Source organism: Miscanthus floridulus, chromosome 3, assembly GCF_019320115.1.
Source record: "Miscanthus floridulus cultivar M001 chromosome 3, ASM1932011v1, whole genome shotgun sequence".
In the NCBI taxonomy this organism is placed as follows: domain Eukaryota; kingdom Viridiplantae; phylum Streptophyta; class Magnoliopsida; order Poales; family Poaceae; genus Miscanthus; species Miscanthus floridulus.
This window is the reverse complement of record NC_089582.1, coordinates 150,314,114-150,340,321: the sequence shown is the minus strand read 5'-3', so window position 1 is coordinate 150,340,321 and position 26,208 is coordinate 150,314,114. Positions and strand designations below refer to the sequence as shown.

The 26,208-nt window shown below is 44.1% G+C and overlaps 3 protein-coding genes across 9 annotated transcripts; 1 reads left to right on the top strand and 2 right to left on the bottom strand.

Moving 5' to 3' along the window:
* Window positions 1–134: 134 nt before the first annotated feature.
* On the bottom strand, window positions 135–5,992 carry LOC136542828 (phosphoglucomutase, cytoplasmic 2-like). Of its 7 annotated transcripts, none has more exons than XM_066535446.1 (15): window positions 5,679–5,992; window positions 3,424–3,479; window positions 3,282–3,292; window positions 3,089–3,189; window positions 2,899–2,976; window positions 2,715–2,814; window positions 2,480–2,637; window positions 2,287–2,382; window positions 1,893–1,956; window positions 1,738–1,819; window positions 1,307–1,482; window positions 1,143–1,219; window positions 880–1,012; window positions 536–652; window positions 135–442 (listed from the first exon to the last, which is right to left on the bottom strand). In XM_066535446.1, the coding sequence occupies exons 2-15, from the start codon at window positions 3,440–3,442 to the stop codon at window positions 374–376; spliced, it is 1,281 nt and encodes a 426-aa protein (XP_066391543.1). In that variant the 5' UTR covers window positions 3,443–3,479; window positions 5,679–5,992; the 3' UTR covers window positions 135–373. The 7 variants fall into 7 exon arrangements, with proteins under 7 accessions (XP_066391543.1, XP_066391545.1, XP_066391546.1 ...); XM_066535448.1 differs by having other exon boundaries at window positions 1,893–1,962; window positions 3,089–3,160; window positions 3,230–3,292; window positions 5,679–5,989; XM_066535449.1 differs by having other exon boundaries at window positions 1,893–1,962; window positions 3,089–3,112; window positions 3,230–3,292; window positions 5,679–5,988.
* Window positions 5,993–6,184: 192 nt separating this feature from the next.
* Window positions 6,185–16,811, bottom strand: LOC136547529 (lon protease homolog, mitochondrial-like). Its single transcript, XM_066539475.1, has 20 exons — window positions 16,343–16,811; window positions 14,476–14,541; window positions 14,170–14,361; window positions 14,010–14,075; window positions 13,880–13,921; window positions 13,598–13,720; window positions 13,008–13,106; window positions 12,600–12,665; window positions 12,130–12,216; window positions 11,932–11,971; window positions 11,652–11,823; window positions 11,448–11,572; window positions 9,964–10,094; window positions 9,787–9,891; window positions 9,464–9,577; window positions 8,818–8,985; window positions 8,398–8,499; window positions 7,914–8,150; window positions 7,040–7,558; window positions 6,185–6,709 (listed from the first exon to the last, which is right to left on the bottom strand). The coding sequence occupies exons 1-20, from the start codon at window positions 16,646–16,648 to the stop codon at window positions 6,521–6,523; spliced, it is 2,949 nt and encodes a 982-aa protein (XP_066395572.1). The 5' UTR covers window positions 16,649–16,811; the 3' UTR covers window positions 6,185–6,520.
* Window positions 16,812–20,456: 3,645 nt separating this feature from the next.
* Window positions 20,457–25,815, top strand: LOC136547528 (actin-related protein 2-like). The gene is made up of 15 exons (XM_066539474.1): window positions 20,457–20,603; window positions 21,438–21,548; window positions 21,811–21,945; window positions 22,093–22,164; window positions 22,253–22,331; window positions 22,411–22,460; window positions 23,049–23,152; window positions 23,242–23,310; window positions 23,390–23,453; window positions 23,525–23,593; window positions 23,703–23,786; window positions 24,487–24,545; window positions 24,824–24,890; window positions 25,214–25,297; window positions 25,392–25,815. The coding sequence occupies exons 1-15, from the start codon at window positions 20,562–20,564 to the stop codon at window positions 25,470–25,472; spliced, it is 1,170 nt and encodes a 389-aa protein (XP_066395571.1). The 5' UTR covers window positions 20,457–20,561; the 3' UTR covers window positions 25,473–25,815.
* Window positions 25,816–26,208: the final 393 nt, after the last annotated feature.

Below are 26,208 nucleotides of genomic sequence, written 5' to 3'. Positions count from 1 at the left end.
CACCAAACAGACATCAAAACATTAGTGACAGGTTATACAGTTGAGTAAAATTTTTTTGTTCTCTTCAGAAAGGAAAAAATGATACGCAAATGCTCGAACAAACCAGAAACACTTCTAACAAGATTAGAAGAAGCTTTTCAAAGGAGAACAAGATTAGAAGGAACATGCTCCCAATTACAACACTGTAACAAGATTATTACTGCATGCTGTGCCAGCGGCTTACTCTGCAGTATGGGCAAAAAAACGAGACAGTCTGATACATACATTTTATTCATCGGTGAGATGCAACATGAAAGAAAAACTATGGAACAAGAGGCCGGAATGAGAGTTTGTGTAACCGCCTCAACTCATTCTAAGACACTCTTCAAAATTTTTATGTGATAACGGTCGGGGCAGAGCGGCCAGTGTACTCTTGCATCTTGGAGAGCTTGAGCGCAACAACCTTGAGATGAAACACAAAATTAGAAAATGCAGTTTCACAGAAACCCAATGTATATTCAGCTCTGTGAACCGAAAGGACAGGATAGTATCTTACCAACGGAGCAAGGGCATCCTGTGAATCCCTGCCGGTCTTGGAGGAACCCTTCTCGTACTGCTCGATGTAGACACGGATGGTGGCACCAACAGAACCAGTTCCAGAGAGGCGGAACACCTAGAATGCCGAAAATCCATGTTAGCTCACCAGTATGATATAGACAGAGATCTCAAATATATCCATCTGACCAAGGATGAATCCAGCTCAGACTTATCATGTACCGACTGATAATATTGCAAAAAAGGAAATGTATTGTTGACTGGAACAAGGTTTTCACACCACTCCCTTTGTTTTGGTTCAAGACATAAAATAGAGGATATCTAAAACAACACAGGTCTACATACCAGCCGTGAACCATCTCCGAAGAGGTATTGGATGCCCTGGTGCTTGGACACAGAGCCATCAACAGGATCCTTGTACTCAAACTCGTCAGCTACAACTACTTCAGAAACATCAGACTGGATCTCCTTGATCAGCCTGACAGAGATAATTTAGATATGGCACTAAAATGTTCAAGATTGCTTAAGTTGATATATGTATATACGGGAGTACGACCATAATTTTTTGGAGGCACTGATTCCTTTACACTTTAAAAAGTTCCACTTACTTGTTGACATCAGAAAGTGATGACTGCATGCTTCCTAGGTTTGCCATAAGCTCCTTAGCAGCCCCCGCGCCAACATTCTTCACAAACAAACTTGTGCATTTAGAATGATATCTGAAACAGGTGGTACATATATGCAAGGCGAATGTCAAAAAAAAAGTTAGTACCTCATAGTCATAGCGTGTGTAATAATGGCAACCATATGTGGCCCAGTGCTGACGGACAATATCTTCAACACTGACAAGCTTATCTCCTCCAAGGTCGTCCTTATTCTTGAAAGCAATAATAGAAAGCCATGCAAGCACAGCCCAGATGCCATCCTTCTCACGAATGTGGTCAGACCCTGGCCAAAGTAGTACATATAAACATCTCAATAATGTCTATACCAAATACCAACAAGTCCTTGACCTTACTATGGGTTGGATTCATGACCGACTCAATAAAAGAGCGAGAGAGCTCACTATCAGAACACAACAAGTGATTTGCCCCATTCATGTTAACACAATTTACCCATCTAACATGACGATACAAGAGGTGCTAGCATGTTTACTACTGTGATTCGCATGTATATAAATGATAGCCAGAAGCCAAATATTACCAGTGCCAAAGCTTTCTTCACCACAGATTGAGCACATTCCAGCATCCATCAAATTCCCAAAAAACTTCCGCCCAGTAGGCACCTGAAACATGGTTGTTTATGTTAGATTTATCTAGCATTCAAAAATCTTGCAAACCAAGGTCTCAACACTTTACCTCAAAGAACTTGAGATTCAAATTCTTTGCAACAACATCAAAGGCAGCAGATATTGGCATGCTCCTGCAACTACAACAATGGATTATCATAAGCAGCGTATCAGTGCATAGAGAAATTTTAAATGCATCTAAGGTCAGACGGCTGGGGGATGAAAAAGTTGGCGTTAGCAGAAACTGTGTTCCAGATGGTATTGTCGCTGATATGTTAAGCAGATTTATTGAGCAGAACACTGCCAGACTTAAAACAGATGGTGCACAAAATGTAGAGAGAAACATGCATTTTTACTGCAGGCTACAGTGAAGTTTACCGCTTTGAGCCTACAGTGAGAGTTTTTACAGCGACAATATATCTAGATGTTATATTAGCAGCACAGTATGGAGGAGAGCTTTTCACCTGGCAACTCCCTTGAGGCCAGAAGCAAAGTAAGGAATTGATTGGACAACATTGGCCGTGATAATGGCAACAGAGTTCGATGGTGCCACAAAGAATCTATAACAAGGCAAAGGGGGAGTACCATGAATTCCTTGTGCTTTTCTAGAATCCAAAACAAATTTTCTACATAGCGAGATATTCGAACATATCATACCTTTTACCCAGAATCATGTTGCGATCAGCATCTCCATCAGCTGCAGCGCCAAATTCAGGGGGCTCCACATTTGAGGATGACTTTCCAAGATCCATCCGTTCAACCAACTCTTTTGCATAGGTGAGGCTAGGATCCGGATGACCACCTCCAAAGTCCTCCTGCAAAAACATAAGTGATGAATTAATACCAAGCCACATTTTAAGTAGAAATTTGTGACAATAGAAGAGCTCATTACTTTCGGGACACAATTCAACAGCGAGCTTTCATCAGCACCAAGCTCTTCCACAAAGATGTGTCTGGCATAAGCTCCAGCAACACCATGGAGCGCATCATAACTAAAAGAGCACAACAAGATTTCAGATGTGTTACAGTAATATTATTACGTCAATGGTGACATGGTTGCAGTCATAGATGAATACCAGAATGTAAACTTTTGGGAAGCCAGCAGCTTTTTTATTGCTTCAAAGTCAAAAATTGTCCGGAAATGATGGCGGTAACTAAATCATTAGATTCCCTTGTTACACAACATGATCCAGGTAACATGTAATGATATAAAGCACAGATATTCTCACTTCAATGAAAGAAAACACGAAAGAACAAGCTACTTACTTCATTAACTTGATGTAATGTACACTAGAGTCAAAGACATCCACATCAAAGGGGACATCGGGTCCACTGAAGCTGGTGAGACCGACAACAGAAATATCAACCTGTAGTAGTAAAGTAGGAGAAAATGAATAGTCCACTAACCTGTCAAAAGGAACAGCGAGAAAATACTTAGCAGGCTGGCACTGAATCATACATCTGGAAGGTCTTCAGAGATGAGGTATTCAGAGATTGTCGTTGTATTAGAGAAAATCTTGTCAGTAACGGATTCAGGGGCATCGAATAAAAATTTCAGGACTCTGAAAATATAATTATCAACCATGCTTTCCTGTGCTGACCTTTATCAGTGACGACCATGTGGATCCTCGGCGGCGTTCCCGGCAAGTTGCAGGGCCTCAAGAAAAGGAAACACAGAGATGTCAGTCAAAACCTAACCAAATCGAGAAGGCCGCAACAACCCCATCGAGACTGAACCCCAGATCCAGACTGAGAAGAAGGGGACGCGAACTTGGACGGCGTCGATCTACTCGAAGACAGCGGCAAGGTGGGAGTACCCAGCTTGGGCAGAGATGAAGATGAGGGAAGCGCTTGCAGCAGAGGCCGGTCGTGACCCAAGCGCTGTTGCCGCCAGCAAGGGCCACCGGTCCGCGCAGCTGCCGCAGCTGGACCCGTAGCCACCGGGGGGGAGGAAGAGGACACGACACGATTCGTCCGCGCAGCGAGGTGGTAATGTTCCGCGTGGCCGAACCACGGCCACGTCGAGGCCCCGGATGGATTCCTTGAGCGCCTCCACGCCGGCCGCGACGCGGCGCGATCCGACGGGACGGACGCGGCCGCGCCGTCGCGGGGTATAGTGGTCGCGCCGTCGGGAGATGGAGGGGTAGGGGAGGGGGAAGCGGGCGGGGGGAGGGGTGGCCGCCGACACCGGAGAGACGACCGACGGCTGCGGCGCTGACAGTGCCGTGGAGCTCGTCGGGGCTAGGGTTGCAGGGGAAAGAAGGGAGGAGCAGAGGAGGAGGAGGCCGGTGCCAGCGGCGAGATGGAGCTCGTCCGGCTAGGGTTGGTGGCGACGGGGTCGGGTGCCTGTGTGAGTGAGAAATGGAAATGGGGATGGGATGAGAACCGGAGATGGAGACGGTATGGGAGCCATGCCGGTCGGTGCATGGTCGGTGGCCGATCGTACATGGTCGGCGCAGGCATTAAATGTTCGGCTATCCGACTTGTTTCACACCGAGCTCTGCGGCCCGCGCAGGCGGCTCAGAAATGGAGATGGGGAGGGGGACGGGGATGGGATGAGAACCGGAAATGAGGACGAGATGGGGCCAGGGTGCACACAAGTCGACAAGTGATGCATGCAAAGCGAGGACGGCCCCAGCAGCATGAATGTACGCGTTAGGCACCGGCCATGCATGTCACCCGCCACTGCCTCACCTGGCCGGTTACTTCATCTGAGCCGTGGAATCTCTATCTAACGCACCAAATAAAAAGAGAATACGTGGACATCCTAGAAGACCGTCGATTCGGCGTGCCTTCATATCTTTAATGTAGGTGAGAGAGGCGCTACCGCGCCTGTCGTCCCAGTCCTCGTAGTCGTAGGCTAGCTTCTCCTTGGTCATTAGGATCATAGATGATTCGCTGTTGCTGCTACGGGAACGGGAGGCGACTTGGCAGGAACAGACGTAGCCCTCCCAGTGAAGGCCGACCCATGCGTCCAGCTCGCTGTCGAAGTAGCCCTGGCCAAAGAAAGGCAGAGCCCAATCCCCATGGCTCCTCCACTCCGAACGCTCGGTGTTGAAGGAGTAGGTGCCCAATGGTTCGCCTGGAGTGCCCCCGTCAGCTATGGTCATGAAGATGGTGCATCCGTCAGGGTGCAGCGCGTGGGAGACGACAATCTGACGGCTGGTGAACGACGGTGGTGGTTCCGGCAGGGTCTTCCAGGACCAGCCGCCGTCCTCCTGCTGCATCACATGGAACGAGCTCGGATCCTCCTTGTCGAAGAAGCGATGCGACAGTGCGTAGAGCATGCCGCCGGCAGGCACGGTGACGCCGGAGCCGCACAGCATCCGAGCAGGGGCGTGGGGGCCGATGGACACCACCGCCGTCTCGGTGTCATACACGAGGGCGCAGCGGTGGTTCATGAAAACCAACATCTTGGTGCCTAGCGCGGAGAAGGACACACGGTCATGGGGTACGGAGCCGATCGGTGACTCTAGCCGCAGCACTGGGGGCTCCGGGAGGTGCTGCTGCCCCTGCCCGGCACCGGCAGGTGATTCGTCATCGAAACTGTCGGGATCAATCTTGTGGATACTGAAGCCATTGTTCCAGTCATCCAGCACCAGGTACAGGTGCTTACGGCGGCCGGCGGCGTGTCGATGGCGGCGGCAGTGGCGCAGACTTGGCCTCGGCTCGTCGTCCTGGCCTACGGCTCGCCGCTTACTGGACATCGCGTCGCCCCACCTCCTGATCCCGGCCCGGCAATAATCTTGTGAATTTATGGATGGCAGGTGCCCGCAGCACGTTTACATACATCAACAAACATGATGGATTGGGAATTTGGGATACGATGAGAAGAGGGGAGGAGTCGGACTTTTACCTACGGTAACCGGGCGCGGATCGAAATCGGAGACAACGAGGAGAGGGAGGATTCACAGCGGCGGCGGATCAGAGACCGGAGGCGAACGGGCGACGGCGACGGCGACTACGCGGCGCACGGCAAGGATGGCCGCTGGGCGAGGACGGCGACGGCGCAGCAGTCGATGCGGCCCTCCGGTGGAACTACGGAAGACGGTGGAGGCGATTTTACCTATCCACGAAGCTCTCGGCATCGGCAGGACCTTGTGTGGGCTACGATGGGCCTTGCCATTTGTGCAGCCCATGCCACTTTGGCATACCTGCAGTCGGTTCGTGTGAAGTTAGACGATCTCGTTCCTGCTGACCAGGCTGCACAGCCGCACCCCGCACGCGCAAGACACTGTTCACGCTCACGTATATGTACAGACCGAGTTAAAAAAAACACACTAGTACCCTACGTACTGCCCAACTGTTTGTACAATACCAGAAGAATGGCTAACACCTACCAAAATAAATTTAACGAATAACAAATGGTGCATCCCTGCCGCTTTTGGAGACCACTCTAATAAATAAATAACCGATGGTGCATCAATGCTGCTTTCGGATAACAAAAAGTGTGGTACGACATAGCTCTATTTTCTTATTCCTATATATAGGCTAATACAACCTAGCTGAGCTAGCACACTAGTACAACCTTAGCCAAAAATCTCTTCATCTGGGGAGCAAAAAAGATTTCTTTTTCTCGTGACTGTCAATTAACTCCACTCATCTCGGTTACAATGGTCTGCCTGCCTCTGCTTGGTATTTGGCCTGTAACCAGGTCTGGAAAGAAAAAAAATCTCAATCCTGTAAAGCTAAATCATCTCAGCTTGTTTCTGTCCCGGCGTCACTCTGGAAAGCTAAATCATATATTTCACCGTATGTGTCAACAAAATGAACTTCGAGGCCTTCCTTCACATTAGAAGCAAGCTCGTCAAAGTCCCTTTTATTCGCTGCTGGAAATATGAGTGTCTTTATCGCACTTCTCCTTGCCGCAATCGTTTTCTCTTTTACCTGATATATAGAGAAGAAACAAGAGTGAGTGTCCAGTGATCCGATGCATGAAACCATATTGATATCACCATGGCATGCTGAAGCAAATGGGTGTTAACATTAACTCATTAAGGCACTGTCATCTGCTAGGATGTCACCTAGCATCTGAAAACTAAGCCTATCATTATTACAGGAGGCTCGAAGATGAAACAAGGAAACCACTTCATATTTTTCAGTCAAGTGACATTTCCTCGTTTCACATGCAGAAGTCATTGGCTGGCTGGTCTTGTCTAAAAACAAATACATTTAAAATGTAAAACCAAGCTTGAGTAGGGAACAAAGAAAACATACCCCGCCGATTGGTAGGATTCTTCCAGTTAATGTTACTTCACCCGTCATTGCAAGGTCCTTCTTGACAGGCTTTCCCATAGCTAAGGACAGCATAGATGTTATCATGGTGCATCCAGCACTAGGGCCATCCTTAGGGGTGGACCCTGCAGGAACATGCAAGTGCAGCTTCCAGTTTGCAAAGAACTGATTATCTGGCTCTTTCTCCAGTAATACAGCTCTGCCAACTGTGTGCGCTATCTGAGCACTCTCTTTCATGACATCTCCAAGCTGTCCCGTCAGCACAAGTGCACCTTTCCCTTCCCCTTCCTCCACTTTTGTTGTTTCGATGTACAAAGTAGAACCACCCATAGCAGTCCAAGCTAAACCCATGACCACTCCAACAGGCGTCTGCTCATATATACGCTCAGCCTGGAACACAGGTTTCCCAACAAAATCGCCAAGGTTTGATGAATCAACCACAACCTTTTCAATTGCCTTGTCTGCTGCATCTTCTGCTGCTCCATCTGTGTCCTTGTTGCCCTACAGAATACAGGAATCAGAAACTAACATCATAATATAATATTGTTTGATTTGTTTCCCACTCTCCTGAGTCTATATTGCACATTTGTTGAGTGAGCTAGCAATCGCATAAGTGGTTTTCAGGCCAACACAATGGACACAGACAGGGAACATTGATGTCCAGTATCTACAAAATTATATTTGACCAACCAACAACACCCGGCTGCCATACACAAGGATAAGCAGTGTGTCAATCAGCAGAACAGATACAATGTAGAGGACCATTTTGCACATTAACAGGCAAGGGGCAGTACAAAATTAAGTGTGAATACTTTGTTTGAAAAAAATAATAAAACCAACGAATGACACACTATACCTTAGATGTGCTGTCTTCTTTTGGTGCTTCAGTTGTCAAATTTACTTCATTAGCTTCCTCAGAGGCAGGATTTGTAACATTATTGGCGACTGAAGCATCTTCTACAGCAGGATCCTTCAAAATCTCATCTTTTGCTGTGGTGCTATCACCACTACTAGATTCCTCACTTACAGTGACACTGAGAGACTCCTGGTCTGGCTCATTCGATACCCCTTGGCGAACAAGCTGCAGAGCTATCTGCGGAGGTAAAAAGTTTGTAAGGTATTTCAGAAGTAAGTGTATGATCATATCGGCCAGCAAAGGATGTATGGCATGATCATATTGGCGAGCAGAAGATATTAATGGAAGCATTGACTCTAAAACGAAAAGCAACCTTTCATACCATACCAATGCCTTGAGGTTGCTTAACCATTATCAACAATCAGCCAACATTTTTTCCCTTCTCTGAGGGGTCAGATCAGTATGCAGAAATTATTTTACACACCTTACGGTAAATTTTCTCAATCTGCTTTTGAAGGTTCCTCACTCCAGCTTCTCGGCAGTAATTTTCAATGAGAGCAAGAAGAGCAGCATCTGTAACTTCAACCTGTAGATGTGGATAGCTGAACAGTTAAGTCCAAAATTGATAATAACGTGGAATCGGAAATAAGAAGCAAGTGTATTGGCCTATTGGGACACTTCACATGCTACTGAAACTGTGTCAGTATAGATTAGGTGGTTTACGCATACAGAAATTATAAAAGCGTAGAGTTTACAACAATTTTCCCCTTTCTTTGTGTTGTTTGTTTTCTTATTATGGAAATTCCAAGGTTGCTTTAAAAACAAATGTTCTATACTTAATAATTTATTCTCATGCACATAATATTGAATGAAAGGAAGATTATAAGAGAAGTGTCCAAGATACCTGTTGAGGCTTTATGCCACAAGCCTGTCTTGTATTCTTCTCTAGATAGTCCCGAGCAATATGCATCTTTTCATCAGTTATATACCCAGCTATAGCAATAATCTCCATTCTATCCAGTAACGGATTTGGTATCATCTCTATTACGTTTGCTGTGCAAACGAACAGAACCTAATTTTCATAAACAAGGTTTTAGAAGATGACAAGAATATTACAAACAGATAGCATGAAATAAATAGTTAAACACGACTGAAGACACTCGAAACAACAGGAATAAAAAAAGGTTGGAGAGGCAGAGGATTGTGTGGAAGTTATGCACTTGAACTCTTGAAGTGTACCGAAGACCATCCTACTGCTACGGATCTCATCGTATAGAACAAAACATAATACTAAAGTAGTACACTAGCACTTAGCAGCATTGCATGCGAATGATATGATAGCACGATAATCAGCAATGCTCGTACCTAATGATAACAGCAAGATGCGTGAGAATGCAAGACAATGAGATGATGATGACAACTAGCAATCTGTTAAGAATAAGCTTGTTGTCTATATTTAAAAGAATAAACATGGCAAAAAAAGGTTAAATTGTGAAGCCAACCACACGTAGACAGTCAAACAGGCAACTCCTGAGGGAGCAAGGACTAACCTTGGATAGGTCAATAGGAACATCAAGGTAGTGATCTAAGAAATTAACATTCTGCTCAGGATCGAGGAGTTCCAACAATGCACTAGCTGGATCGCCAGAATGCCCCTTCCCAAGCTGCAAGACAGACAAGTAAAAGTTAGTGTTAATAAAGCATGCACACAAGTTGTCACATTGAAGAAAGTAACTGTTGAAAGTCCATTCTGTGTCAAAGACTCAAAGTGCATCACAGGCCATTATGCAAGTATATAATGCAGGCTATTATTAGCCATTTAGCATCTCAAGCAAAATAAGACCAAATGGACCATAACCAGTTGTTTGAGCACCTTGTCAATCTCATCTATCAATACTAGAGGATTTGCTGTCCCAACTGATTTAAGACACTGCACCATCTTCCCTGGCATTGCACCAACATACGTGCGTCGATGGCCCTGAGATTGTTGAAAAGTTACTTATACAACCACATGCAACTGTACATGACATCAGCAACATCTGTTTTGTACCTTGATTTCAGCCACATCAGCCAAACCTCCAACAGAAAACCTGTAGAACTGGCGGTTCAGTGCACGTGCAATTGAACGACCAATACTGGTTTTTCCAACTCCTGGTGGCCCAGAAAGACATATGATCTTGCCTGTTGTAAAAGATGGACAGAGTTATTGGTAGAATAACTACAGATGGACATTGAGGAATCAAGAAATTTAGTGAGCACTGTAGGTTATTGTTACGGACCAGATGGCCATGGACCAGCTGGACCGTAACATGGTCCATCCTAGACCAGCCATTGCCCATGTGGCCAGGGGGCACCGCCGCCGGCGGCCCTAGCCAGGCTGCACGCAGGTGGAGGTGTGACCTTCTAGAGTTAATAGGTTTGGAGGTAATAAATCTATTTCTTAGGCAAATATCTTGATAAAGTTAGGAAGTAAAGGATCATGTTTACATAGGGTGTCTCGAGTGCCAAGTCGAGTCTCCTCTATAAATAGAGACGATAGTTTCTTGACAAGTCAGTGTCTTAATGTTCATGGTACTGCTCATGTGAGCTGCTCTCTCTCCCTATCCAACCAATCTATCTCAACAACAACAACAACAAAGCCTTTAAGTCCCAAACAAGTTGGGGTAGACTAGAGTTGAAACCCAGCAGAAGCAATCAAGGCTCAGGCACGTGAATAGCTGTTTTCCAAGCACTCCTATCTAAGGCTAATTCTTTGGATATATTCCATCCTTTCAAGTCTCCTTTTATTGCCTCTACCCAAGTCAACTTTGGTCTTCCTCTGCCTCTCTTCACGTTACTATCCTGGTTTAGGATTCCACTACGCACCGGTGCCTCTGAAGGTCTCCGTTGGACATGTCCAAACCATCTCAACCAGTGTTGGACAAGCTTTTCTTCAATTGGTGCTACCCCTAATCTATCACGTATATCATCGTTCCGAGCTCGATCCCTTCTTGTATGACCGCAAATCCATCGCAACATACGCATTTCCACGACACTTATCTGTTGAACATGTCGTCCTTTCGTAGGCCAACATTCTACACCATACAACATAGCAGGTCTAATCGCCGTCCTATAAAACTTGCCTTTTAGCTTCTGTGGTACCCTTTTGTCACATAGGACACCAGATGTTTGGCGCCACTTCATCCACCCTGCTTTGATTCTATGGCTAACATCTTCATCAATATCCCCGTCTCTCTGTAGCATTGATCCTAAATATCGAAATGTATCCTTCCTAGGCACTACTTGACCTTCCAAACTAATATCTTCCTCCTCCCGAGTAGTAATGGAGGAAGATATTAGTTTGGAAGGTCAAGTAGTGCCTAGGAAGGATACATTAAGTACACGAAAGTTATGATGACTGAGACAGGATTGTCAAAACTCGACGCCATTTTTTCTAACCATGGATGACAGTTGAGGATGCATTAATGCAAATTGAACAGTACAACATTCTACAAGCTCAATACAACAGATAAATCAGTCGAGTATGAATCAAACCTTGTGAAGTCCCTCTTAACTTCCCAACTGCTATGAATTCCAGTATTCTCTCTTTCACGTCACTCAAACCATAGTGGTCTTCATCGAGAATTTTCTGAGCACGGTGGACATCGAAGTTTTCATCACTGCAACAGAAGGATAAACACTAATGAGGCACAAACATATGGCAGATTTCTCTTCAGGGAAAGGTTGATAAATACAAACCTATAATTTCCCCATGGCAATACTGTCAGCCAGTCCAAATAATTACGAGTTACACTGAACTCACTAGAGCTGGCTTCTAAAAGCTGAAGCTTGGTAAGCTCTTCTTCAATGACTTGTAAAACATGAGGAGGACATTTGTCCTTCTTTAATTCTATGCGTTCCTTAAATTTTGCTGCAACACATAAACAATAAGTCAACTTGAAATCGTCTATGATAATTGCGCAGCTATATGATAAAAGCATATACAAAGCTCATTAAGTATCATAGTTCAAGAACAAACCAGACAATGCCGTTTTGTCATCAGTCTCCAAACCCAGCTCCTGGATACATGACATAGACAGAGTCGGGGATTATTATTGGCATCTGGCTTTTCATTACAGACAACAGCATGGACAGACTCTACAACAGGATAGTAATTTGACTATCGCAATGTAAGGAACATAGGTAGCCTGTAGGAGCAGCAGAAATAATGAAGTACCTTCTTGATTGCCTTAAGTTGCTCATTCAATAAATAACGGCGCTGATCTCCACTAATCTTTTCTTCAATTGCTTTTGCTATGGCTTGCTGAAACAGAAGCACATTAAACATCAAGAAGATTAGACAAAACATGATGGCTAAGACTGGACGATAAGAAAACTCGACCTGCGGGGGTAAGACAGTCCCCGGGCATTGCATTAAAGAAGAAGACCTTCTCACAGGTCGAAAAAACCCCTGAACCCATGACCCACCCATACACAGTGGCACCATAGCCCATGTGAGAACGACCACAACCGGGGCCAGGCCTTAGAACTGTGCTTTGGTGTGGGACAAGGCGAGGGGATTTTTTAACCCCAGCCTGAAATTCGCTCTCACGGGGAGTCGAACCCAGAACCTGAGTGTTACAAGAGCCACCTAACCAACTCAGCTAGAGGTCCGTTCGCAGGACCGAGGATAAGAAAATGAATTACCTGTAGCTTACTAATCTCCATCTCCTTTTTTATTAACTCAAGAGTCAACTTCAAACGCCTGTATACCTGTTCCAGAAACAAAATGATGGACGGAGGCAGAGAACAAAAAAAATTGTGTTTACATAAGAAATCTAGAATGCAGTCAGAACAGAACGTGACTGCGTACTCCAAAATAAATTTTGTGCAGCACTTATCGGGCTCTTTTGGTCAGTTTGGAAAAAGAACCTAAGAATCCAGGAATCAATAGGTATTACTGGCTACGGATGCATAATAGGTCTTCGACTGAATTTTATGAAAACATTAAATTGGTAATCCTGCTCGACTGTGTTGCAGTATAGACTTTGAAGTGGGCAAAGTACACAACAAGAAAACAATTGAAAAGAGAGGAGTTTAAGCAAAGTTTCTTACATCTAATTCCTCAAGCACCTCCTGGCAATGCAACTTGTTGGCACCAGAGATAGCAGCACCGAAGTCTGCTAACCGTTGGTAGTTAAAGTCACCAATGTGCTGAAACAGAGGAAATCAGTTTCAAAATTCACAGTTGCTAAGACGAAATCCAATGGCATCCAAAAAAAATAGAAATGCCTATCAAGGCAAGTAAACAAACATATTGGCCGTATCTTGTATGATAGGGGATTTATGTCGAAACTCTACATGGACACTGGTTGCTAGCTTTGTTTTACTGGCAATTTTGCAATATTGGTAGGCTATATGGAACAGTCAGGCAACAAAGGGTATACCTCTAATAGTCAGATTCCAGTGTCCAGTCTGGTAGTTTTAGCACCCTGTCTATGATCCATTCCCAGGAGGCCAGGAACTAACAGCAATGTTATATTATGCACACGTTGCCTAATATTAGACCATTCTACAGTGTACAAAAAACAAAACACCGAGTGCAGCAAGTTTGGGAAGTTAAGCCATGCTGAAACAATTCCAAGCTTCAAGCAAATGATTAAAAAATAGATGTGTAAAAATGAAAAAAGGTTAAAAAGTCAGACCTGTTGGTAGGTTTGCACATGATCCTTCCAAAGGGAACTTGTCCTTAAAACTTCCCTTAAAGTTGATATAACTTCGAATGAGGTAGCTTTCATAACATCATCATCCTTGTTGTAGGGATTTTCCTGAAAAGGCCAACTTAAATAAGACATTGCAAAGAAAACATAGAAATCCTACACTGGATTCATCATGAAATCATGTTCAAACAAAGTACTAGTAATTCACCACAAATGGCACAAAAAAGTATGAAATATAGAACTATGAGCACACATGAACATAACTACCTTTAGATGGTCAACTTTAACTGTGAGTGGATCCTCTTCGACCTGCAATTTTTGGCATCTTGGTGAAACAATTAAACAAATCAACTTGTACAAACAGCAATTGAATGGCATGCAATCTGAAGTATCTCACCATCTCAGTTATCCGTAAACGTCGGTGACCAAGTAGAACTACCTGATCCCCTTGAATGCTTGTAATCTACAGAAATAACTAAAATTAATTACAGAGCACATTTTGAAAGACTAGGCAAACAGAATCTTTGAAGGGAGTAATTCGAAAATGGTCAAATTACCTGAACAAGCGTCCCAACTTCATGAAGACGCTTCAGCAAGTCTTTCCCTTTGAGATCATCAATGCTTTTCTCTGAATCTGAACCAGTCACAATGTTAGGGTCAGTACCTTCTTCATCTTTCACAAGAAAGGCACCAGCATACGGAGCTGATCTTTTGCGATTTTCTATTAGGACTTGCAACAGCTTTTGGTCCTGAGGGATTTTCAAACAAGACGAAAAATAGCACATCATTTTGAAGGGAAATGATGAAGTTGTGCGTTAAAAGATGTGAAATTCATTTCAGAAACTCCAAATAGAGCAACATACCTTTACATAGATTGGCATGTAAAATCCAGGAAAGAGTGGCCGATGTGGAAGAGGTAACGCTATAACCTATTTGAACGAGTGACCAATGGCCATGACAAGGACAAATGGTTATGGCTGGCAGTATCACATCAGTACATCACTAAGATATAAACACAGACATCAGCAGTAAACTTAACAGATTCTTGTACTGTCACTTTGAAGTTCAATATCAAGCTAATATGAAGTCATGAATTCAGCAGAGACAACGACAGTGGTTTCTGGAATAGAAGAGTTATAAAGGGAAAGCAACGCAGCATAAACCTTTGGAAGAATGACCCTACCAAACCCGTTTTTCCTATAATGATGGCACTAACATAGCTTCAGCCAGTGGCGGAGCTGGTGAATTTTGATGCCTAGGGCCACTATCTAAGTGAGTGAATCACCAGCACCGGTTTTACAGGCTTACCGGCTTAAATACTCTATAGATAAGAAAAGCAACAAAGAAAATGCATAATCAACAAAAAAAACTGGATATAAAAGTAGTGAAGGATATACATGTGTTTCCATCTTTATGAATCAAGAGATCTGCAATGTACAGCATTGATTCATCCAATCTTAATAAAATATACAAACGGTGCCATCTGCTATGTCAGATGCATACATGAACACACCAATGGAATTTGGGTTGATCTAGATTGGGTGGATGGGTGTTTACATTGGTTCAGAGGAGGGGCGCCACCTCTTGCTGGTCCGACGACCGCCAGGCCACAGCAAGATGTGCATGCTATGGACACAGGCTGCAGTGCCACGGCTCAACCTCTAGGTGCCGTCACGGCTTCACCTCGCTCCGGCCTCCGGGAGGGGGCTGCCGGCTGCGTGCCGCCGCGACGGACAGCTGCTAGTCATGCGCTAGGGGTTTGGACATTAGTGAGTGCAGAGCGCCTAGTGAGAGGCGGCGTGCGAGAAGAAAGCTGAGCGCTAGGGAAAGGGCCGGCGTACAGCGACGCAGGATGCCCCAGGCCCGAGGCCGAGCTGGGCAAAACTGGGCCGCGCGACCATGGGCTGCGAGCTTGGGCCAGGAGAATTTAAGAGGGACATAAGAGGTTTTCTGGGCCACGCCTAGGGCCGTGGCCCTAGTGGCCCTAGCCCAATATCCGCCCCTGGCTTCAGCCACTAAAGATGAAAAAAATGAATTATAGTCCCCTGATATATACCAAAAAAATATGATCACAGTCCCAAAATAAACACTTGGATCCTAATAAAATGCATGCAGTTTATTTCACAACAGATGTATGTTTTTCCTAGCAGATTGGAGGCATTTTCCTACCAGATTGGAGACATTTTAGTTTGCATTAAATTGGAGGCATTTCTATGCAATTTGCAGCATACCTCATTAATACTGTTTGCACGTAATTGTGCAAGCAAAACCTTCCCGATCCCCTCTGCCACATCGGCCGACTCAATAAGAGCCCTCAGTACTAGTTGTCTCTAATGATCTCTCCGCACAGCTCTATCAAACTAGAAAATACATGGAGCAAAGAATTAGCCTATTTCCTTCAGAACAAAGGAAATCTGGTATATATATCCATTCATGCTGTATTGCAGATTTTAGCATAAACTTGTAATTCAAAGTTCCTCCATGCTCATATTGAGGCACGGACCTTTAAGGTGTTGAATCCAGCACGCTACTGACGCCTGATTTAATGGTTCATTTGTGTCTGAGCTAATCCGGGACTCAACCCACAATACAGAATCTGGTACTAACCTACTACTCATAGCATATTTCCAACACATTTCCAAGCGCATGGCTGAGTCTCTTAAAAAGGGGAAAAAAACGAATGGCTGAGGCAAGCAACAAAGCAAGTGACTCTGATCCAGACGAACATACCGAGAGGCAGTCGTCGATATTGGTGCTGGTCGGAACGATGGCGGAAGACGCCTTGCTGTCCGCCTCCCCCTCCGCAGCGGTCGCATCCTCGGCCTTCGCCTCCGCCGCCGCCGCCTCGGAGTCGCTCGCGGAGGAGTTGGAGCAGAAACGTGCCCTCCTCCCCAGCAGCACCGAGCCGCGGCCGCCCCTCAGCGTCCCAATGACCCTGAGCAGCGGAGACCTGAGCTCCTCCGCCGCCGCCACAGCCGGCGCGGCGGCGAACCGCGCCGGGAAGATGGCGGCGGCAGCCGCCGCCGCACGCAGCATGGTGGATGAGGGCGGTTCCGCGCTTGATTCTAGGGTTCTCCAAGTCGCGGATTGTTTTGGCCTTTTTATTTTTCTGCGGTGTTTTGGTTTGGATTGGAGAGGAAGAAAGGGAGAAAGGCGAGGGAACGAACCTACCAAACCCTTCTAAAACCCTCGATTTTTAATTTTGTTCTTGCTACCACAGAAGCTAGCGAGAATGTCCTCAAGGACGGACCTCAAAGCTAGTAGGCATAATTTAGCTTTTTACCAGTAAGATATATACTTACACACACAAACGTATTTTCTTGAAAAGAAAATAAATGTCATTTCTATTTTGTGTTTCGTTTTTAGCTAGTATAAAAACCCTTCTAATTTGTTTTAAAAAGTTAGGGTCCCATTTTTAAAAAAAGAATTACCTCTTCTTTTAAGAAAGCAACGTCACCAGTACATAACTTGGGTTACAGGTCAAGAAAACCCCAGATCTAGAGCTTCTCACTACCGGGAGCTACTAATCGAGCTATCAGCTCGTTCACAAACTTTGTAAGAATTAGTTTAGTTTTATAGAAAAAGCATAGGATTCAGAAGAGAAAAAAATCAGTCGCTTTTCCAAGGATATAGACCGATAAGATTTCGTTTCTATTTTCTAAAAACAAGAAAAGAGCGAATAACATACTCCTTATGTCCTAAAAAAATAGTCTGTAACACCCTTAGTGTTATGTCCAAAACGAATTACTAAACCATATCATGATTATCATGTTTATGTTATTTTGTAACTTAAGATGATCAATAAAAATACTAAATGAGAAACTATTCCATAATTCATGTATATTAACTAAGGTTGAAAACTAATTTTTATTGAACGAAAATGCTATAGAGCATATATATGGCACTTAAATAAAGTTTGAAGTATAAACTTTGTAGGTGACAATGGAAAACTTGCTGTAGAAAAATAACATTGCTAACTAATATTTCCAATAGCCTAGAAATATAACTTGAAATCAAATTCAACTCAAGACTTAGAGAAATCTTTAGGTTTATAGACAGCAAGACAATATCATGTTTAGGAATTCATTTTGTGAAATTGAGTTAAGAGATGGTGTCATGTTTTAGCTCGAGTTGGTAGCATGATCTGCCCTCTTGAGCATAGTGAAGGTGGTTCGGGTCCAAGAGCAATCGTTTAGTTTTTATAGACGCTTTAAAATTCGTGCACGAGATGTCTTGGGTTGGTTGGTCGGGTGGACGCGGTCACCATACTTCGGGCGCATGGCGTCACCGCGGTGGTCGCTCGCGCGTGCATGTGCTGCCGCGTGTGGCCGGCCACGTCTGCCCCTGGCCTCTACCACGCGGAGCCGCCGTTGCGGCTTGCGTGGGCGTGCAGCGCCGTTGGTTGTCCCATCGCGCTGCCGACCCGCCCCGCGTCGCGACGTAGTCGCTGTTGGTGCCGTCGCCTCACCGTCACGTCCGCGCTTCTCTCTGCACCTCTACACCGCTGCTGGCCCTCTTCGAGGCCACCACTGCCGCGCGCACATGGCCATGCTCGTCGTCGCCTTGCCATTTATGGCGCTGCGCCACGCGGGTCATGGCCGGTCGGGGATGCGCGTGCTTGTCCTTTGCGTCTGCGCGCATGCCTTCCCGATCGCGCCGAGCACGTCCCGCCAAGGCAAGGCCGTGCTATGCCACCTACCGGACCATCTCTCTCTCTGATGTCGCTGTCGGAGTCACGCCCCATGCAATTGACCAGCAAGTGGTCATCTCCTTTCAATTCCGCGCGTCTGTGTCTCAGCCATCAAGTCCTCTTGCTGTCCAATCCCACCCCACCTTGAAGTGTGCACGGCCAAGCTCCAATTTGGAGTCTTCCCCACCGCCGTGCCGTTAAGGCTGCGCTTGGACATGGTCGAGGGCAGCTCTCCATCAGTCCACCCCGAGCCAATTCATGTGCACCACTACCTTCACCTCCATCCCCGCTTCGCCCTACGTGCCTTAGCCGAACCTCTACCACCTCCCCGTCGCCGCTAACGCGACCGTGCCACCGCGGTACGCCACCACACGGCTCGACCACACGTGCCCAGCCCTCCTACGTCATCCTCCACCCCAACCATCACCTTGGTCGGGTCAATGGTAGTCCCCTGATGCTCACTCGCTAGCCGATTAGGTCCTTAGGTGCTGTGGTAGAATCGTCCGAAATAGCACGCTTTCGGAGACGCTGGTCTTCCACCAGACACTAAGCACCAAAAAGTAAGCTACATCGGACAGTTCCGTCGAGCACACCCTAAGGAAAAACTTGAATAATCCACATTTTTTTCTACAAGATCCAATAATGAGAACGAGTTTACATTACTTGGTCCATTTCATACAACAAAAGTTCTCAGAAATACATTATTACAATACCAAGTTCAGAGTGCGGAATTTAAACAGCGGAATTAAAATAAACATCTAACGGTGAGATACAAGGATCCATCTATGCCCACCAGAAGAATCCTCCACACAACAGTCATTCCTCAAGCTATACCTGCAACAGGGGTAACAAAACCTGAGTACACAGTATACTCGCAAGACTTACCCGACTAATGAAAATAATTTTTCGACTCCAAAGGAAGTACTGATTGGTTTAAAATCATCTTTTGGTGGTGGCGCCACATGAATCTTTCTTCAGTGCTGAGATCAGGAAAGTTTCGAGTCATCGTCACTATTATGCTCTTCTAAAAGTAAACTCTATGGTCTTGTTCGCTGGTCTGGTTCCAGCGAACCAGCCGGCTGGTTCTCCTCTGGAGATTCAGTCAGTTTCAGCCGCTACAGTGTTTTTCTCTTATAATAAACCAGTTGGGAGTCATACTTGTACACATCATTTGATGTATTATCTCTGATATTTTGGTAGTTCTCCGGAAGCGTTAATATGTAATGCTACCTCTGTTGTCCCATTGAGCTCGGAATGTACAAATGTAAGACCAGAAGGCAGAGGCACCACGGTAATAAATGGGTTAATTTCCAAGGATTAGTTTAACTCTGTCAAGGTTTATTTTACCCTGACTTGATCCTCAGTCATAAGGAGCATGATTAAAGTCTATATTTCAGTTTCTGAATCTGATTTTCCCATGCACTCTTGATGCTGACACGAAGGCATAGGCCAATAATTTTTGTTGACTTCAAAAAACAGAACAACTTTTTTGAGGGAGGTAAATACTCGTAGAGAAGAATTATTGAACAAAGCTACGTGTTCTGTGGTGCTGCTTCAGCCGGCCATAGCAACAGCAGGTGCTCAGATTCAAATAATCAATTCCATCACCAGCATGGGAAATTCATGATTTTTCAACTTGGTCGCCTACTGCCCTTCTTGCTCACCTTTTTCTATCTGATCCTAGCTTCACAGTTCACAGCAGCGAACGAACGGGCTGTTGATTTCCTCATAACCAGTTCCACCAATTAGAAGAAGGGCATTAAACATCCGGAGAAAGGGAAAAGGTTAATGGAGAAGAGACTAAAGAGTAAAAAAAAAAGGACTCCTAAACATCATGATTATTAAGAGAGAAATAAATGTATATAACACACACACATACACACACACACACATATATATATACTGAGATCAGCATGATCCTTGTGAGATAAGGATTCACAAGAGTTCACAAAAGCAATTACTTGATAATATTTTGTAACATTCGCAAAAAAAAAAATGATAATATTTTGTAACCAGACAAAGATTAACACAAGAGAAGCACCGGCATAACGACATGAGTAGGGACTAAAAGCAACACTGATCAGGAACCGTCCGTGCTTCAATCCGACGGTGAGAGTTGTTGCGGTCACTCCCGCAGTCTCCTTCGTCTTCTCCCCTTCCTCCTCCCGTACGGCTTGGAAGCGCAGAGAAACAGGGAGATCACCAGAAGTCCAGAGAGGGAAGGAGGAGGACCGCCCCGAAGAAGGTAGGGAGGCGCGAATGGAGAGCAGGAACGTGGTGGTGTGCGACAATGGTACCGGGGTAAGCCCTCACCTCCCTGACCCACCCCATCTCCGTTCCATTCCTAGATCCGCCGCCCGTTCATGCTCCGGATCACGGCCCAGTTTCTCGCGTACCGCCGCCGACGCAATCTGCCGCTGCATCGTCCACTGACTGGGGGAAGTCGGTTCGTGAGTCGATCGCCGGTGGCCGGGGCGGGCGGGACCGGAGGATTCGGGTGACGCTCGTGCCTGGCACGGCTGGGCGGAGGCTGGGAGCCATGGAGGACCGGAAGCGAGACACGGTTGTTTGTTGGGGCATCGGTCGCCGCAGTTAGGTAGCTCAGGGGCGTTGGATTAGGTTGAAACGACAGTTGCTGCCGCAATCCGGAATTGTTATTCACAAATAATGTCGTGCTCAGTTGTTGTGACATTGTTCACAAGGCAAAGCTTAGGTTTACCTACAAATTATATTCAAAATTTCTGGTGAAATCTCTAGTACTTGTGTTGACACTTGACAGTTTGCTTGGGTTAAGTTCCTTTTTTTTTCTTCATTTTTTGTTAGTGGAAAAGCACAAATTGTTTCATGCATGTCAGACCTAGTCTGTAGAACCATGTAATTACTAGATATATTGATGCACAGAAGAAATGTCGATTCAGCCTGAGTTTTTTTAGTACAAGCTAGATTCCGTGTACATGTAACATCCTGCTGAAAATCTGGTGAGCTCAATCTGTTCTCAGTTTTCGCCAGTGCTAAATACATCATACGGACAGATGCGAGGTTTGTTGAGTCTCCGATAAATAATGATTAAACGACAATGAGCCAGATTACAAAGCGGATCATTCCTTTCTCTAATTTGACACCTTTTGGTTGCAGTATGTGAAGTGTGGCTTTGCTGGTGAGAACTTTCCTACATCTGTATTCCCTTGTGTTGTCGGAAGACCACTACTTCGCTATGATGAGTCTCTTCAAGAACAAGAATTGACGGTCCGAATCTATTTTCTTACCATCTTTATGTAACTTCATGAAGGGCGGGCCTGGTGCAAGCGGTAGAGTCTTACCGTCTGTGACCGGAAGGTCCTGGGTTCGAGTCGCGGTCTCCTCGCATTGCACAGGCGGGGGTAAGGCTTGCCACTGACACCCTTCCCCAGACCCCGCACAGAGCGGGAGCTCTCTGCACTGGGTACGCCCTTTATGTAACTTCATGTTCATGAGTACATCTTATGATAGGCGCTTATGTTCGTCGCAGGATATTGTTGTTGGAGCAGCTTGTGCTGACTTGAGACATCAACTTGATGTATCATATCCTGTCACCAATGGCATCGTTCAAAATTGGGATGATATGGGCCATATTTGGGATAATGCCTTCTACAGTGAGCTCAAGGTATATCTATACTGGTATGCTTAACCCTGCTTGTAATGCCTTACCCTTTCTCTGGAAAGTATTTTCCCCTGATATCCTTAATTATACTGTATTTCCTAAGTTTCCTAGCTCTAGTTAAAGCGACACCTTTCTATTTCCTTCATTTAGGTTGATCCATCTGAGTGTAAAATCCTACTGACAGATCCACCACTCAATCCTGTGAAAAACCGAGAAAAAATGGTATGCCATTTCCTTTTATCAATTTGTCACATACTGCCACAGTTTAGTTTCTAACACCATTGCCTAACAAATTGAATCCCATGAACAGATTGAGACGATGTTCGAGAAATATAACTTTGCTGGTGTCTTCATCCAGATCCAAGCAGTTCTTTCACTGTATGCTCAAGGTCATATCTCCCTCCTCACCACGTGAACATACACAATCACATTAATACTCCACTTTACATGTATGTATATACCTTTCAGGCTTGCTAACTGGACTTGTGATAGATTCTGGTGATGGTGTTACTCATGTGGTATGAGAATAATGTTCTTCCCTATATTTGACTATGTATTATGGTTTGAAAGGGTACATTCCATTTCTAATCATGTTTGTGTTACCAACTCAAATATCATGGTAATCAGCAACATATTAACCCGGAACACCGTACAATGGCATTTTAAATAGTATATGCCAGTCAAAGAATTCAGTACGCTGATTGAAAGTGTGTAAGAATTAGGCAACTATAAATTTATAAATTAGAAATCAATCACATATGAATAGTATTAAAAAGATATAACAACTATGTAATTGACCATTGCGTATTATCTGGTTTTACAACGACGTTTGAGTCCTCTACGCTAAGATGCTCTTTTCTTCAGCATGCCCTTTTGAAATTTTTTACGTTATTTGCTTTTCATTTTTTTTTCATCACAACCATGTGATGTCATAAAACCTGTTTCCATTTAGGTTATTAGGTTTGGACCGATGAGCAATTGTCTTTATTCCTGTGCTACATGTGACTCATTTAACAAATACTTTAATGTGAAGATTTTAATTTTAACTATTTTATTTCTATTTTCAATCTTAATTTTGTTACCTATAATCTTTTTCATGCATTCAGGTGCCTGTAGTTGATGGATACTCTTATCCTCATCTGACAAAGAGAATGAATGTAGCTGGAAGGCATATAACATCTTATCTTGTTGACCTACTCTCAAGGAGAGGGTAATACCTATCTTGCTCTGAAGATGTTTTCTTCTGCAGTTGATGCTACATTTCTTTTTCTAATTCAAAATTTTTTCCCACTTTAAAAGGTATGCTATGAACAAATCTGCTGACTTTGAGACGGTCAGAGAAATAAAAGAGAAGCTATGCTATACAAGGTAAGTTATTTTATTGTTCTTAATTATTGTTTCTATCTTGCTGTCATATATGTAGTCATGGCAGTTAAATTATGTACAGCTATGATTACAAACGAGAATACCAGCTAGGACTTGAGACCACAATCCTTGTGAAAAGTTACACTGTAAGTATGTTGCCCTGCTTGTATTTCTTCCCTGTTCCTTTTCTTACTGTAAGCTCAGTTCTTGTGATCAGCTTCCAGATGGAAGAGTTATTAAAGTAGGCACTGAACGATTTCAAGCTCCTGAAGCACTTTTCACTCCTGTAAGACTATTCCATTTCTGTTCCTGCATAGTACTATTACTGATTGCAATATGCAATTGTGTTGGCAAAGTCAGCAATAAGGTAGTATTCATGAAATAATTATTAACAGGAACTGATAGATGTTGAAGGTGATGGGATGGCAGATATGGCATTTCGTTGCATTCAGGAAATGGATATCGACAACCGGATGACGGTATACATATCTTACCAGTACCATACATTGCTGGTTAAACCTTTCAATTGTTCAAATGAAACATATGAGTTAGGACGCTAGTGGATTCAAACTTTCTGGGACTATTTCTGCCTGAACATGGTTGTATATAATTATATACTTGGGTGTAATGTTTTTTGTTTTAATATATTTGTACGGGGCCGTAATACTGCATTCTTGAATATAGTAATTTGACAAGTTTAGCTATTTAAATACTACTGTTAGACTTGTGGATACTTGTCTCCCTGTTGTCTTCTTTGCAGGCAACACAACTTCAAATAACATAAATTAAACAGTATAGTGCGTTTTCCGTTCTGATGCAATGGAAATGGGGTTATCCTCGGTTCGAAAAAAAATTGTATTTAGAATGTTGAATTTATTTAAATTTATGTGATGTTTATATTCTGGCCTTAAGTCAAATTCAATAAAGGGGCTGAAACCATATCAAAATATCAACCACATTAGATTTCCTATGCTTTACATTATATCTAACCCTGCTCGGCTGTGATACTCAAATGGCTGCAACGGCTGTGGCTGTTTATTTTCTTCTACAAGGAACAGTAGATGTATGCATGCTTTCTGCTGCAGCAAGCAGTACCGATCAGTCGTGTTGAAAAAAAGAATAGGTTGATCATGGTGTGTATCCTTTTCTCTTATTCGAATATCTGATCATGTTTTGCAGCTTTATCAACATATTGTCCTGAGTGGAGGAAGTACCATGTACCCTGGTCTGCCAAGTCGGTAAGACTATTCTTTTTAAGTCTGTAGTCATGAGGATATGCTTGTCTTCATTTGTGTTTTTTAGTTTACTACCAGCACGGAAAAATCATGAGTCTGAAACAACATTATACATACTAATTGTTTTTATTTTTGATAGCCTTGTTGGTAGTTGTCCTATAAGCACATATGGATATGATTATGTTAACTGCCTGTAATGTTTCTTATAGCGATTGTTTTCCTGGTTCATATAAGCTTCTACCCGAGTTGCATATGCTTAACAAGTTACTACTTTTTATAAGGTTGGAGAAGGAAATTCTTGATCGCTATCTTGATGTAGTTTTGAAGGGAAACAAAGATGGCCTGAAGGTAATATACATGCATTATATTTTTATGGCCTGAAGGAAATTGTTGATCGCTAGCCGAGTTGTAAGATTGTTAAAGTTCTACCTTGCATTGTTGTAATCGTTGGTCCACAGTTGTTATTCTTCTCTGTTGACCTTTACAACAAATTTCTGTTAGATAATAATCTGCGCTTCCTTTCTTACAAATAGAAGATATAAGCGCATAAACTTATTGAACTCATAGACAAAACAATCCAAATACACTTTCTAAAAGGATATGCATTCATCTGAGTATTAGCGTTTGCTCTCTGTTTCCAATTGTGACACATTGCCTCTCATTGTGCATAGAAATTACGACTGCGGATAGAGGATCCTCCTCGGAGAAAGCACATGGTGTACCTGGGAGGTGCAGTGCTTGCTGGAATCATGAAGGTAATTCTTGTATACGTGCTCTCATGCAGAATCATATTACACCATGATGGATTGCTAGTAATATACTTCCCTGCGTATTGTTTGGAACGTGCAGGATGCACCTGAGTTCTGGATAACCAGGCAGGAGTACCAGGAAGAAGGTGTAGCGTGCCTAAGGAAGTGTGGACAGTCATAAGTCGCAAACGTCTGGCCACATATCATCCAATCCCAGCACAGAAGAAATGGAGGGGCTCCCCATGCTGACAGAAAGAAGGGCCAAAGCTTGCAGAGCCGGCCATGGTTCGCTCGGGAAGCAAAGGTTACATGGGTAAAGAAGAGTTCAGCACTACAGCTTTGTTGTTGGTGTTGTATATTGTAGTGAGCTGTCCTGAACATGCTCGGGGATAAAACTGTACTAGGGACCTTGTTTGTTATTGCTACTCAATTCGACCTCTGTTATTGATCATCTTGTGAAGTTTTAGATATGGATCTTGAAGGCTACCTTTATTTGTATTTGTTTCCCGATTAATTTCATGAACATGACAAATTCTATTAGCTGTCAAGTGGAATAGGGGCAAGTAGGTGCCTTCCAATTTTCCAAAATTGTCCCTAATCAGAAGCTTCGGACTGTGCTGTAGAACTAGAAGTTTTGAACTGTGTGCAGAAGGAAAAGTGGAGAACCTGATTTGGTAAATATTTACTTCATCTGATGCTGAAGCTTTGGTGACTAGATAATGTTCCATTGCATATTTAGATTACTCTGATAGGCTGCTTGCAAAGTCTTTCCCACGACACTGCATAAAAGAACTCAGAGATTAGCTTTGCAAAATGCGAAGAGTTATTCTTCTTAAAAGTTATTCTGTTCTTTTGACCTCGACTGATTTCAGTGGCATCTTATTCGTACGGTTGGCCTCAGAGAAACTTGGAAGCAC

Coding starts and splice junctions, on each gene's coding strand:
- LOC136547529 (XM_066539475.1), bottom strand. CDS start 16,648: ATGCTGCGTGCGGCGGCGGCTGCCGCCGCCATCTTCCCGGCGCGGTTC. Junction 14,542..16,342: donor ATATCGACGACTGCCTCTCG/GTATGTTCGTCT, acceptor TCGTTCAAATAG/GTTATAGCGTTACCTCTTCC. Junction 14,076..14,169: donor AAGTTGGGACGCTTGTTCAG/GTAATTTGACCA, acceptor TTATTTCTGTAG/ATTACAAGCATTCAAGGGGA.
- LOC136542828 (XM_066535445.1), bottom strand. Junction 2,638..2,714: donor TGTTGAATTGTGTCCCGAAA/GTAATGAGCTCT, acceptor ATGTTTTTGCAG/GAGGACTTTGGAGGTGGTCA. Junction 653..879: donor TCGGAGATGGTTCACGGCTG/GTATGTAGACCT, acceptor TCGGCATTCTAG/GTGTTCCGCCTCTCTGGAAC.
- LOC136547528 (XM_066539474.1), top strand. CDS start 20,562: ATGGAGAGCAGGAACGTGGTGGTGTGCGACAATGGTACCGGG. Junction 21,549..21,810: donor TTCAAGAACAAGAATTGACG/GTCCGAATCTAT, acceptor TGTTCGTCGCAG/GATATTGTTGTTGGAGCAGC. Junction 21,946..22,092: donor CCTTCTACAGTGAGCTCAAG/GTATATCTATAC, acceptor TCCTTCATTTAG/GTTGATCCATCTGAGTGTAA.